Source organism: Mirounga angustirostris, unplaced genomic scaffold, assembly GCF_029215605.1.
Source record: "Mirounga angustirostris isolate CCGP_5_RB_7025 unplaced genomic scaffold, mMirAng1.0.hap1 SCAF_11, whole genome shotgun sequence".
NCBI classification, from domain to species: domain Eukaryota; kingdom Metazoa; phylum Chordata; class Mammalia; order Carnivora; family Phocidae; genus Mirounga; species Mirounga angustirostris.
Genome location: NW_026991719.1, coordinates 82,483,809 through 82,498,694, shown reverse-complemented (window position 1 = coordinate 82,498,694; position 14,886 = coordinate 82,483,809). Strand labels below are relative to the sequence as shown.

Below are 14,886 nucleotides of genomic sequence, written 5' to 3'. Positions count from 1 at the left end.
TCCCTCTGAATATTAGCATTTTCTGGACTACTTTAGTTTTTGTTTTTTTTTTTTAATACCCTGCCTGTTCTTCCAAAGGTTATTCAGTACATGTTCCAGCTGTTGATCTCCCACTCAGGACCTATTGCAGGTACAGAGAGTATCCTGGGCCATTCCTGTTTCTGAGGCTCCCAGTATAGTGTATGCTTACCCAACATCAGCTTCTCCTTTCTTCTCTTAACAAAACTCTGAACATCTAAATGTACACCCCACCTCTCCTTACTGATACCTTCAGGAGGCAGGCCCTAATAATTCTGAACCTTTCAGGATTTGGAATTTCTCTGAGGATTGTTACTGGTTGAAGATGACTAATGATCTTAAAATGGCCCAGTTAGATTGAAGAGAAGGTCTTAAATTCCATGGTTGGGAGAGAGGTTTTCCTTTCTCTCCTGAGAGACAAACCCAGAAAAGAATGTATCCTCAATCACCACAACAGCCATCTTGTTTCATTAGGGGTAAGCCTTATGATGAAGCTGACACTAGGCATGGTAGAAGTTAACCAGAGATGGAAGAAACCTGGGTCCTTGGTGACATCCTGAATCAATCAGCCTGAAGCCCGTTTTACCTATTTCTTCTCTTTCTGCTATCATGTGAGATCATAAATTTCCTTAATATTTAAGCAAGCTTTAGTCAATTATTCTGTACATACAGCTGATATTCCCTACCCAAAATAATTAACAATATTAGAGAATTTTCCATTTCTTTCTATTCGGGACTACTCTATTATTTATAATGGCCGGATAGGTTTCCAAAGTATTAATGCATCTTATGTATTTATCTTTCCCTTATTTATAAGTATTAAGGTCATATCCAGTTTTTTTTTGCTTTTTAAAAATGTTAAAATAAACATCCTGCTATTGCATATACAATTGACCCTTGAACAACATCGATTTGAATTGTGTGGGTTCACTTATAGATGGATTTTTTGCAGTACAGTACTGTAAATCTATCTTTCTCTTCCTTATGATTTTCTTTTTTAAGAGATTTTATTTATTTATTTGAGAGAGAGCGAGAGAGAGAGAGAGAGAGAGAGAGAGCACAAGCTGGGGGCGGAGAGAAGCATGATCCCCGCTGAGCAGGGAACCCAACGTGGAACTCAATCCCAGGAATCCAGGATCATGTCCCAAGCTGAAGGCAGATGCCTAGCCGACTGAGCCCCCCAGGTGTCCTTCCTTATGATTTTCTTAATAACATTTTCTTTTCTCTAGCTTACTATATTGTAAGAATACTATATATAAATATAAAATATATTTTTATACTAATATATATTATATTATATATCTATATAGCATACAGAATATGTGTTAATTGACTTTATGTTTTTGGTAAGACTTCCAGTCAACAGTAGGCTATTAGAAATTAGGTTTTTGGAAGTCAAAAGTTATATGTGGAATTTCGACTATGCAGGGTGTCAGCGCCCCTAACCCCTGCATTTTTCAATGGTCATCTCTATTTACATGCTTGCACATTTGGATGTTTTCACAGCTCAGATACAGATCATTTGTATGATTTCTCACCTGGAATGTAGTCAACAGCATAGAATTTCTGATTAAAGACTATAGAACTGTTTTAAGACTTTTGATACATATTTTCAAACTATCTTTCAGAAAAGTTGAACCAGTTCTCATTCTCACCACTACTGTATGAAACTGCCCATGCTCTTTTTATGTTTTCACTGTATGAAAGAACCCTTACTTCTAGGTATAAATCGCTAATAATGGCATGGATTCAAAAGTCACACTGTGTTCAAATTCCAGCTCCACAACTTAATAGTGACATGGCTTTGAGTATGTGGTTCATTCTCCTTAACTTTATATAAAATGGTCTGACAACAGTATCTGCATGCAACTTATGTGGTTAGGGAAATTGAATAAGGCATGCAAAATATTTAGATTATAATGGTCAATAAATATTGGCTGTTATTAAAATTATTTACCAACTTGTTACTTGAAAATATTTGTTACTTTGAAATATTTCCTGTGTTTGCCCTTCCCTGATTGATTTAAACCAATTTACTATATAGTTATAATATTAACTTTTTGTCTTTCTTTTTTTCTTTCTTATTTTTTTATTCCTTCCAATTGTTCACCTGAATTTCTTTCTTTTTCTTTCTTTCTTTCTTTCTTTCTTTCTTTCTTTCTTTCTTTCTTTCTTTCTTTCTTTCTTTCTTTTTCTTTCTTTCTTTCTCTTTCTTTCTTTCTTCCTTTATTTTCCTTTCTTCCTTTTTCTTTCTTTCTTTCTTTCTTTCTTTCTTTCTTTCTTTCTTTCTTTCTTTCTTTCTTTCTTCTTTCTTTCTTTCTTTTTCTTTCTTTCTTCTTTCTTATTTTTTGATGTAGTGTTCCATGATTCATTGTTGTGTGTAACACCCAGTGCTCCATTCAATATGTGCCCTCTTTAATGCCCATCACCAGGCTAACACATCCCTCCACCCCCCTCCCCTCTAGAACCCTCAGTTTGTTTCTCAGAGTCCATAGTCTCTCATGGTTAGTCTCCCCCTCCAATTTCTCCCCCTTCATTCTTCCCTTCCTACTATCTTTTTTTTTTTTTGACATATAATGTATTATTTGTTTCAGAGGTACAGGTCTGTGATTCATCAGTCTTACAATAATAGTAGGAGACTTTAACACTCCCCTCAATGAAATGGACAGATCATCTAAGTAAAAGATCAACAAGGAAATAAAGACTTTAAAGGACACACTGGACCAAATGGACTTCACAGATATATTCAGAACATTCCATCCCAAAGCAGCGGAATACACATTCTTCTCTAGTGCCCATGGAACATTCTCCAGAATAGATCACACCCTAGGTCACAAATCAGGCCTCAATGGTACCAAAAGATTGGGATCATTCCCTGCATATTTTTGGACCACAGTGCTTTGAAACTAGAATTCAGTCATGAGAGGAAAGTCGGAAAGAACTCAAATACATGGAGGCTAAAGAACATCTTACTAAATAATGAATGGGTCAATCAGGAAATTAAAGAAGAATTTAAAAAATTCATGGAAACAAATGAAAATGAAAACACAACTGCTCAAAATCTTTGGGATGCAGCAAAGGCAGTCCTAAGAGGAAAATATATAGCAATACAAGCCTTTCTCAAGAAACAAGACAGGTCTCAAATACACAACCTAACCCTACACCTAAAGGAGCTGGAGAACAGCAAATAAAGCCTAAACTCAGCAGGAGAAGAGAAATAATAAAGATCAGAGCAGAAATCAATGAAATAGAAACCAAAAGAACAGTAGAACAGATCAACAAAACTAGGAGCTTGTTCTTTGAAAGAATTAATAAGATTGATAAACTCCTGGCAAGACTTATCAAAAAGAAAAGAGAAAGGACCCAAATAAATAAAATCATGAGTGAAAGAGGAGAGATCACACCCAACACCAAAGAAATACAAACAATTATAAGAACATATTATGAGAAAAAACATTTGACCAAGTACAGCATTCTTTCTTGATTAAAACTCTTCAGAGTATAGGGATAGAGGGTACATACCTCAATATCATAAAAGCCATCTATGAAAAACCCACAGCAAATATCATTCTCAATGGGGAAAAACTGAGAGCTTTTCCCCTAAGGTCAGGAACATGGCAGGGATGTCCACTATCACCACTGCTATTCAACATAGTACTAGAAGTCCTAACCACTTTTTGTCTTTCTTATGTATTATTTTTCCAATATTTCATTTGTCTTTCTAAATTATACTTATGCCATATAAAAGTTTATTTTTTATGTAATAAAATCAGTAATTTTCTGCATAATTTCTGCCTTGAGTTGTATGTTGAGAAATGCCTTTATTGTGCTTAAATTAAATAATCATCTATATTTTCTCCCTGTTCTGTTATTATATTAAATTTGTTAATCCATTTAAATAACTTTATCTCAAATAATCCTTAAGGATAATGGAAAAGGATTAACTTAAAAATGTTAAGTGAAAAAGCAGCATACAAAATAGTATATACAGTGTGATCCAACTTTTATAGAACAAGATTCCATTTGTGGATGTTTTGTGTAGAAAAGAGACTAAAAAAATAAATATTTAATAATGTTTAGTAGGATTAAAATGTTTTTTTAAGAGTTTTCTTCTTTATATTTCTTTGTGCTTTCTGAAAGGAATGTGTATCATCTTTATTATCAGAAATTTCTAAAATAATATTTTTTAGTTTAGAAAACATGGTGTATCTTAAAAATGATTTGGAATGGTGATGTTCAACAGAAATATAATATAAGCCATATATCTAATTTTAATTTTTCTGGTAAACACATTTTTTAAAAGTAAAAAGTAAGTGGTGAAATTAATTTTAATAATATATTTTATTTAACATAGTATATCCAAAATGCTCTCATCTCAACATGTAATCAATAAAAAACTTATTAATCCCTTATTCTTTTTTTGTACTTTGTGTTTATAATCTTGTGAATGCTTTACATTCTTTTTTTGTACCATGTGTTTAAAATCTTGTGTATGCTTTACACTTTTGCACATTTCATATTGTGTTAGTCACATTTCAAGTTCTTAATAACCACGTGGCTCATTATTACCATATTGTACTCTGCATATTTAGAACATAAAAATATCTTGAGTCCCAAATTGAGCCAAATTATAATTATTTGCTGAACCATTGCTTCAAATTACTTTTGAAATGCAGTTGATATGAATTAGGGACAATAAATTGAAGTACCAGGGTGATAACTAGGTAATCTAAATTAAAAAAAGCTGGGTACAAAAAATAACACCCCACCCGCACAATCCTGTAGTCCCTTTTAGTCATAACTATACTGCATACGCTAGGACTCTATCTGCCTCTGTCTCTTTTTCTCTTATCTTTCTCTCCTTTATGCTCATCCATCTCCTTTGCAAAAGACATTTCCTTTTTTCATTCTCATCTTTCATGTTCCTTGCCTAGTAATGTCCCTGTTTTAACTATCTTGACAAGGGAGGGCTCTGAGTCAGTGGTGTGCTTGAAGCTGGCTCTTACTGGCTCAGGACAGCTAATTGTGCATATCAGTATTTTGGTCAGGGGCAAGGTCTTACCTGAAGGCTTGAAAGGGCAAAGATCTGCTTCCGAACTTACCTATGTTGTTTGGCAGGATTCACTTCCTCAAAGGCTATTGGATTGAGGGTCCCAGTTCCTCACTGGTTGTTGATTGAGAGATACTGCCAGTTCTTTGCCATATGAGCCTCTCCAACATGACAGTTTGTTTCATCAAAGCCAGCAAAGGGGAGGGGAAGGAGGAAGAGGAAGTCTTGTAGCAAGACCAAAGCCACAATCTTCTGCAACGCAATCACAGAAGAGGCATCACATCGCTTTTGTTGTAGTCTATTGATTAGAAGTAAGATCTAGTGATTTTGCCCACTCTATAGGAGAGACAATTACACCAAGCCATGAATACTATATTCAAGAATAATTTGCAATCTATAATATCTAAGTTCTGTCAATGAGAATTTTTTAAAAGATTTTATTTATTTATTTGCGAGAGAGAGAGAGAGAGAGAGAGCGTACAAGCAGGGGGAGTGGCAGGCAGAGGGAGAAGCAGGCTGCTTGCTAAGCAAGGAGCCCGATGTGGGACTTGATCCCAGGACCCTGAGATCATGACTTGAGCCGAAGGCAGACGCTTAACCATCTGAGCCACCCAGGCGCCCCCAATGAGAATTTTTAAGTGCCTCCATTGCACTTCATTTATAAGCTCACTGAATTGTTCATTGGATGTGGATCTATTACTGACTTATTATTTCTTTTTACCACAAGTAATCCAGATTCATCAAGAAAAATGTAGTTTGAGTACAAAGAAAAAAATCACCCAATACCTTATAAGAGACAACCACTGTAAATTTTTTAGTGTACATACTTTAAATTTTAATTTTTATATAGTAAATCTAAAGGCCTTTTTAATTTTCTCTCTTTGCATTTTAATGTTTCTTTCCACCGAATTCAGATATTCACCTTTATGTTCTTCATTATGGTTCCTATTTAAGAATTGAGACAATAAATGTATACACATAAGAGACCTTTAGATGTTAATGTGCATCAGAATTACCAGGAATGCTTGCTAAAAATTAAAGTTCTGGATCCCCATTCAGTACATCTAGGGTAGGATCAAGAGTCTACATTTTCTTTTTTTTTTTAAGATTTATTTATTTATTTGAGAGAGAGAGGAAGAACAAATAAGCGCACAGGAGTGTGGGGGCGGGGCAGGAGAGAGAAAATCTCAAGCTGACTCCCTGTTGAGCACGGAGCCTGATGGGGGGCTTAATCTCACCATCCTGAGATCATGACCTGAGCTGAAATCAAGAGTCAAAGCTTAACTGACTGAACCACCCAGGCGACCCAAGAGTCTACATTTTCAAGAAAGTCCTCAGATGATTCTCACATACATGGCAGATTAGCATACGTTTAAGAACTTTAAGACATTATTAATGAATTCATTGTTCCTTTAGGAATTGCCAGTAATCTCTTCTAGAGAAGTGAAACGGCATATCCAAGTTTATTTTATTCAGGGACTGAACTGAGACAAGATCTCAGAGCTCCTGTCTCAATCATTATTAATCGTATTTTGTTAAGGGCCTACTTCTTGCCAGGCAGAATTCAGCTTGACCAGCAGAGGGATGCTGGACTGGTGAGACCTATCTTTGGAAACTCTGCTAAATATCTGAAGGGAACATCTGAGGATAGGGGGTCCTGCTTAATAGGTGGGGATGAGGGCAAAAATAGGTAAACATAGTTCACACACACCTGATCTTATTTCAGTCATGTACAGTCCTTGTCCTCACTTTATAATTACTGGGTTTATTCAACTGGCTAAAATATCCAAATTTCATACCAAGTATTTATGAAGTGACCCTTCTACTTTCACAAGGTCATTAAAAATAGTTTCCATTTTTTCTAAAACTACAGAAAATATGAAAGAAAACACATCAACTCATTTCACAGAAATAAGTCCCTATATTAATCCTTTGGTATATTTAATTTCAGCATTTTTCACTGAATGTACTAAATACATAAATATAAGATTTGAAATAAAAATACAGAGGTTGCTTTTTTTAGACTGCTTTATTGGTTTCACAATATAATGACCATCTTTCCATGCAATAGGTAAAGTTCTCCTGCTAACAAAATCTTACAGATTGGATCAAAAACACATTCAACTCGAAGTAATAATAGACATATTAGAAATGAGTTACATCAAAAGGTTTATAACAAAGCTATATCATGAACACATAAGTTTAGAAAGCAGGTGTCTCCCTATTAACTTCAGAGAAAACACCAGGATTCAAGGCATAAGGCAAAACTCATCACGATGGTCATGGTGAGGGGGGTCAGTGCTAACTGCCCTCAAACTATGACTGAACTGCTTTTCCTTCAGCTTTTGCATGAGTTGTCTCATCTCCTCCCCAATCCTTTCCACATTCTCTTCTCTCATCCTTCCCGGCTCTTCAAGCCTCTGAATCACATCCCATCTATACTGCTGGATGGGCTGCCTAACACGGAACCGCCTACGATTTACTCTAGGCACACAATATTCACCAGTTTCCAAAGGGAGGGCCAAGGGCTCTCCTTTATTAGCAACTTGCTCCTTTTCATCTTTTTTTTCATTTTCCTGGTCGGTATTTTCCATGTTGAGATTTTTTACTGCGTGCTCCTCTTTGGACGCCATTGCTCCTAGGAGACAAAAGACAAAAGAAGGGGCTGAGTTTTTGGTGGACAGGTCAGCACCGAGGACAGAGGCCTTACTACTCCTCTTTCAAAGCCCTGGATATCAACGGTTTTTAAAATTTCATTTTCCTACCTGAAAAGCTTTGTGCGTCCTCTAGGGGGCCTCCAAGTCCGGACCCCCCACCACCACTTCTCTGTCCTACCTCCCCCCACAAACCCACCATTTTCCTACAGATCCATCCCCAGGCTTCCGCAGTCACCAAAATGGAGGACGGGGGACGAGTAATGGGATAGTTGGAAGGGGGTCTCAAACTGGGCTCTGCACGCGCCCCCCACACTGACCGCAGCACCGACCTGGGCCTATCCTTGCTGCCTCCTCCTTCTCCCAATTCTCGCCGTGAGTGCGCCGCCGCGACACTTGACACCTAGACCCGCAGACCTGCAGAAGGCCGGCGTGGAGGGAACAGGGGCTGTTGCGAAGCGCTTGGCGCCGAACCGCCAACACCTGGTCCCTTCTGGGTCCCGGCCACCCCTGGCCGCCCCTCATCCGCATCTCCCGCCCTCACCCATAGCCTCCCCCCACCCCGCCCCGGAGATTCACCATTCTCCGGTAGGAACTCGGGTGATTTCCAATTGCTCTTGGTTGCTCTGCTGCCCTCCCGGCCGTCCCAGCATCCCTACCCCAGGGGGTCACTACCGATGTTCCCAAGAATGCCACTGCGCTGATCTCCTGCGCCGGCTTTGGGAGTAGGCGGACCGCTGCCGCCCTGGCCTCGCGCGCGGGCCCAGGAGCCCTTACCTGCTCTGCTTTCCTCGCGCCCGTTGCCAGCCCGCCAGCCGCAGGACAGCGGGGAGCCGGTACCCAGAAGCGGGACTGACGACTGCACGGAAGGCTGCGTTGCTCTGCAGCTCCAGGTCACGTGAGGGCCCCGCGTCACCAAGGAGCTCTCTCCCCTCCCACTCCACTCCCTCGGGGGGCGGGGAGTTCTACTGGACCCTGCCTCCCACCTCTGCACGCACCAACTCCCCCTCCGCTTGTCTGTGCGCGGGGCCACAGCGCGCACCGTCTTGTCCCTCAGCTCTGTTCTCTTCAATCTGAGGGCCCACAAGGAGCCTTACCGCCTTATGGTTAGGGTTTACCTTTCTCTGGTTACCGGGGAGGGTCTGCATATCACCCTCCTCCTCTCCCCAAGGCCTTCGCATTGGCTTGGTCTTTTCAGTTTTTTCTCCTCTTCTCCCTGGCTGTGTATCTGCTTCCTAAAAATTTCTCTTTATTGTTTTTTTAACAATCAGTATTGTTTAAAAAACAAAATTATGAAATTTCATTTTTAAAAGACATGCTTCAACCTGGAGAAGTAAAAAGAAAACTCATTTTTTATGTTCTGCACCACACAGAAAATATTTTCTCTGGGCTCCACAGAACTTCATTTTAGAACATTCTAGATTGTTTTAAAATTTTGTAAAAAAAAAAAAAAAGGAGGGAGGCTTTGTGGGGGGCAGAGAACCTTCTTGAACACAAATGGTGTTTTGAAAATGATCCAGGAGAAATCCAGTTGTCAGCTCTTGGTCATTTTATATAAATAACCCACCAATTCCCCCCTTCTGGAGCAAATTTTAAGATTTATTAATAAACATTTATATTTTATTCTATTATGATTAACATTCATTATATATAGAAAAGAATTTGCTGACAACTGAAGTCATCTGCTAAAATTTAATGGCTATTATTAATGATGATTTTGAAGACCTAAGCAAAGGGAAGGGCTGTGAGGCAGTGGCAGGTTGAGGGATGCAGAGATAGTCAGATGGTCCCTGCTCTGGTAAGAGATTGGGAAGGTGCCCATCTTCCCACTGCCACATTCCAGAGCTTTTTATTTCCCACATTCAGGCTCTTGACTGTGTTTACTCCAAAAATACAGATGGACAAGTGACCAAAGTAGTGACCTAAGTAAATTCCTTTAGTTTCTTCCCTCCATTTCTCCCTCAAATTCCCACCTAGTGACTCATCTCCCAGACAGATGTGGGTGTGTGTGTGTCTGTTCTCATACCTCTTCTATACCTCTGTGGTAGAGGAGTCAAATAGTAGAGAATTGATTGCTGTGGAGAGAGCCTCCCAAATCTTTCTGTTCTCTCCTCTTTGTTACCTTGTTCAGGTGGAAGCCTTTGTGGGACATTTCTGCTATCTCTCACCTGGGTTAAGAAGTGCAGACTGCTGGGATCCTCACCCTATCCTGCCCACCTCCAGGGCACTCAGGAAGAACCCAGCCTTGCTGCAGGGTCACTATCTGGCAGTCCATGCTCACCCTGGTACTCCCTCATTTATGCCAGGGCCCAAGGAATACCATCTATTGACCATCTTGAGTAAACTTAGATTAGTTATTCTCAACACAGAAGTCTATGGAACAGATTTTCAAATACTATCGCTATATGTGAGAAGGTAGTAATATATTCACCTTTTTGTGGGGGAGAGGAGCCAAACTTCTTAGCTGATTCTCAAAAGAGGCCATGATTCCTCACCCCTAAAAAAGTTTAAAAATCTCTATATATGCTGTCTTGCTCTCTCTTTAGCCCTTTACTTTTACCTTAGACCTGTTTCTTTTTCAATTGTTTTCTGCCTTAGTATTCACACCCATTGGCAAACTCAGAATCTGGGCATCATCCTTGAATCCCTCATCATTGTCCCTCATATTCAATTAATAACCAAATCTAACTAAGATTGTCATATCTTTTTAAAAAAGCAGTATGGAACTATGGCTTACATACCATAAGATTTATCGACTTAAAGTGTACACTTCAATGGTTTTTAGTATATTTATAGATATGCACAACCATCACCGTAGTCAATTTTAGGACATTTAATTACATCAAAAAGAAACTCAAAAAGTACACTTTCGCTATCACTCCCCATCCTCTCATTGTCTCTAGGTCAAAGCACCACTAACATAATTTGTCTCTATAGATTTCCCTATTCTGGATATTTCCTATAAATGAAATCATACAATATGTATTCTTTGGGGATTGACTTCTTCATTTAGCACAACGTTTCCAGAGTTCATGGCAACACTACAATAATCGTTTGAGGAACTGTTAAACTTTTTTTCCAAAGTGGTTGATCATAGCTGCACAATGGTTGGTGAAAGAATGCGAGAACCAAAAGATGGGGCTTGTATAATAAAAATCAAATGGCCATCTTGGGTTTCTTATAGCCCCAATTATTCATTGAATTTACAACCATTGTTTGCACACTGATTTCTCTGAATCAGAAGCAGACTGTTGCCATGTCACAGGACATCAGGATGACAAAAGTCTGGCAACAAGAGGTTATTTTTTGCAGAAGAAGAATAACTTCATCTACATATGCCAAAAACCTTTATAGTTTCTGTTCTTGCTGCTTTTGCATAAAAGTCATCCAGGGCATTTTCCTGATACTCAATTTCAGTCCTTTTACTGTGAATCTCAATTTTGATCATAGCAATTTCAGAAGGTAAGATAATAGCAGCAAGAAGGTCATTTACTTGCTGTCCATTTTTTATTGAAGTCCCAGTGGATGAAAGGAAACCCCTTGGTTTCTATAACATCCCCAAATCACAGATATGGCCCCAAAGGCATACTGGCTGTCAATATAAATATTAACAATTTGTCCTTTTGATAATTGGCATGTTCTGGTAAGAGTGTGGAGCTCTGGTTGTTAGGCTGATTTAGCATATGGAAGGTTTACCCTTTCAAGTAGTACATACTGGGTAGTAACAGTATAGTCTGCCTGGAAATTCCAATTTTCATTTTTACAGTATGATCATCAACAAACAAAATTACATCAGGATTAGTTAAAGGGACTTTTCAAACACCAGGAAGCAGTGTCATAAAATGTGATATTATTATCTCAAAGTCATGGGCTTTGCCCTTGTCAGGCAAGGGTAGTAACAACAAGATTAAGAATGTTGCAGTGTTTAAGATGAAGGTAAGGTGGTAAAAGCAGGAGGTTCTAGTAGGAGATTAGCTTGCTTGCAGAGAACTGCTGAGTCAATTCAGAATTAAGAAGATATTGGAGAGCATGTGGAGTTTGTAAATAAATGTCATTTCTGGAGCTTGGGAAGATGGCAGAGTAGGAGGACCTAAGCTCACCCCATGCCATGTTTACAACTAGATATCACTCACAGCCAAGTAAATAAACTGGAAAACAATCTGAAGACTGGCAGAACAAACTGCACAACTAAATGTAGAGAAGAGGCTGTATCTGAGAGATTAGGAAGCCAGAAACAGTGGTAGGGAGCTGCCTGCAGGAAGGACAGAACTGCAGGCACAGAGAGGGGAAAGCACCAGGGAACCCATGGAGGTGGGGGGTGGAAAACAAGTCCCCATAACATCTGGCTTTGAAAACCAGAAGGGATGAATTCCATGAGTTTGTATAACCAGTGGAACTTGGAGTCAGGAGGTTTTTTTTTTTTTTTTTTTATTCTTATGTTAATCCCCATACATTACATCATTAGTTTTAGATGTAGTGTTCCATGATTCATTGTGCATAACACCCAGTGCTCCATGCAGAATGTGCCCTCCTCAATACCCACAACCAGGCTAACCCATCCTCCCACCCCCCTCCCCTCTAGAACCCTCAGTTTGTTTTTCAGAGTCCATCGTCTCTCATGGTTTGTCTACCCCTCTGATTTCCCCTGCTTCATTCTTCCCCTCCTGCTACCTTCTTCTTTTTTTTTTCCTTAACATATATTGCATTATTTGTTTCAGAGGTACAGATCTGAGATTCAACAGTCTTGCACAATTCACAGCATTTACCAGAGCACATACCCTCCCCAGTGTCTATCACCCAGTCACCCCACCCCCCACTCCAGCAACCCTCAGTTTGTTTCCTGCGATTAAGAATTCCTCATATCAGTGAGGTCATATGATACATGTCTTTCTCTTTTTGACTTATTTCGCTCAACATAATACCCTCCAGTTCCATCCACATCGTTGCAAATGGCAAAATCTCATTCCTTTTGATGGCTGCATAATATTCCATTGTGTATATATATACCACATCTTTATCCATTCATCTGTCGATGGACATCTTGGCTCTTTCCACAGTTTGGCTATTGTGGACATTGCTGCTATAAACATTGGGGTGCATGTACCCTTTCGGATCCCTACTTTTGTATCTTTGGGGTAAATACCCAGTAGTGCAATTGCTGGATCATATGGTAGCTCTATTTTCAACTTTTTGAGGAACCTCCATACTGTTTTCCAGAGTGGCTGCACCAGCTTGCATTCCCACCAACAGTGTAGGAGGGTTCTCCTTTCTCCGCATCCCCGCCAACATCTGTCGTTTCCTGACTTGTTAATTTTAGCCATTCTGACTGGTGTGAGGTGGTATCTCATTGAGATTTTGATTTGGATTTCCCTGATGCCGAGCGATATTGAGCACTTTTTCATGTGTCTGTTGGCCATTTGGATGTCTTCTTTGGAAAAATGTTTGTTCATGTCTTCTGCCCATTTCTTGATTGGATTCTTTGTTCTCTGGGTGTTGAGTTTGATGAGGTCTTTATAGATTTTGGATACTAGCCCTTTATCTGATATGTCATTTGCAACTATCTTCTCCCATTCTATTGGTTGTCTTTTGGTTTTGTTGACTGTTTCCTTTGCTTTGCAAAAGCTTTTTATCTTGATGAGGTCCCAATAGTTCATTTTTGCCCTTGCTTCCCTTGCCTTTGACAATGTTTCTAGGAAGAAGTTGCTTCAGCTGAGGTCAAAGAGGTTGCTACCTGTGTTCTCCTTTAGGATTTTGATGGACTCCTGTCTCACATTGAGGTCTTTCAACCATTTGGAGTCTATTTGTGTGTGTGGTGTAAGGAAATGGTCCAGTTTCATTCTTTTGCATGTGGCTATCCAATTTTCCCAACACCATTTGTTGAAGAGACTGTCTTTTTTCCAGTGGACATTCTTTCCTGCTTTGTCGAAGATGAGTTGACCATAGAGTTGAGGGTCCATTTCTGGGCTCTCTATTCTGTTCCATTGATCTATGTGTCTGTTTTTGTGCCAGTACCATGCTGTCTTGATGATGACAGCTCTGTAATAGAGCTGGAAGTCCGGAATTGTGATGCCGCCAGCTTTGCTTTTCTTTTTCAACATTCCTCTGGCTATTCCACAGTCTTTTCTGGTTCCATACAAATTTTAGGATTATTTGTTCCATTTCTTCAAAAAAAGTGGATGGTATTTTGATGGGGATTGCATTGAATGTGTAGATTGCTCTAGGTAGCATTGACATCTTCACAATATTTGTTCTTCCAATCCATGAGCATGGAACGTTTTTTCCATTTCTTTGTGTCTTCCTCAATTTCTTTCATGAGTATTTTATAGTTTTCTGAGTACGGATCCTTTGTCTCTTTGGTTAGATTTATTCCTAGGTATCTTATGGTTTTGGGTGCAATTGTAAATGGGATCGACTCCTTAATTTCTCTTTCTTCTGTCTTGTGGAGTCAGGAGTTTTAAAAGTCAGCTGACTCAGCACTTGGGAGATTCTTTTGGGCAAGTGATAGTTGGGTTTCCACCCTTAAAGAGCCCCCTGAAAGGCAACATAGAAGTGACAATTTGCATAATACTTGGGGCAAACAGGAGAGGGATCTGCTTATAGTGATTTCAGAGATTGTTGAGGGACTTTTCCAGGAACAAAGGAGCTGGCAGACACCATTTTCCTCTCCTGCCCAACAGCATAAACACAGAGCCACCTGCAGGAAGTGGCGCTGCATAGACACTCTCTACCTAACCTGCTAGCAGTGCACCCCATCCATGAGTTTTCCTGAGGACTCACCCCCTCCAAGACCTCTGGCCTCAGCCCTGGGCTCAGTGCAAATTTTGTTAATGCCTTGCACACCCTACCCAGCTGCCATCTCCTGTACCGTGCCCTTGGTGGCCACTGGGCTTCGGCTCAGTGCAAATTTTGCTATCACCACACGTACCCCACCTAACTGCTACGTACACAGACACCACCTGCTGCACTCAGCTGCCACATGCATAGATGCTGGGCACCCTGGTCACTGCCCCTGCTGTGCACCTCACCCTTGGTTGCTGCTTTGCTTTGGGGGTTCCAGCCTAGGACTAGTGGCTCAGCATAAAGTTTTCTAACACTGCTGTTCTGCCCCCAAGCCCTCTGTGGTCATACCCCCTCAGAGCCTGCCTGCCTGGGTCTCACTAACAT

General features: G+C 39.9%; 1 protein-coding gene across 1 annotated transcript; it reads right to left on the bottom strand.

Annotated features, from left to right (window-relative positions):
• Nucleotides 1-7,084: 7,084 nt before the first annotated feature.
• Nucleotides 7,085-7,701, bottom strand: LOC123841742 (protein BEX1-like). The gene has a single exon (XM_045871264.2). The coding sequence runs from the start codon at nucleotides 7,699-7,701 to the stop codon at nucleotides 7,318-7,320; it is 384 nt and encodes a 127-aa protein (XP_045727220.1). The 3' UTR covers nucleotides 7,085-7,317.
• Nucleotides 7,702-14,886: the final 7,185 nt, after the last annotated feature.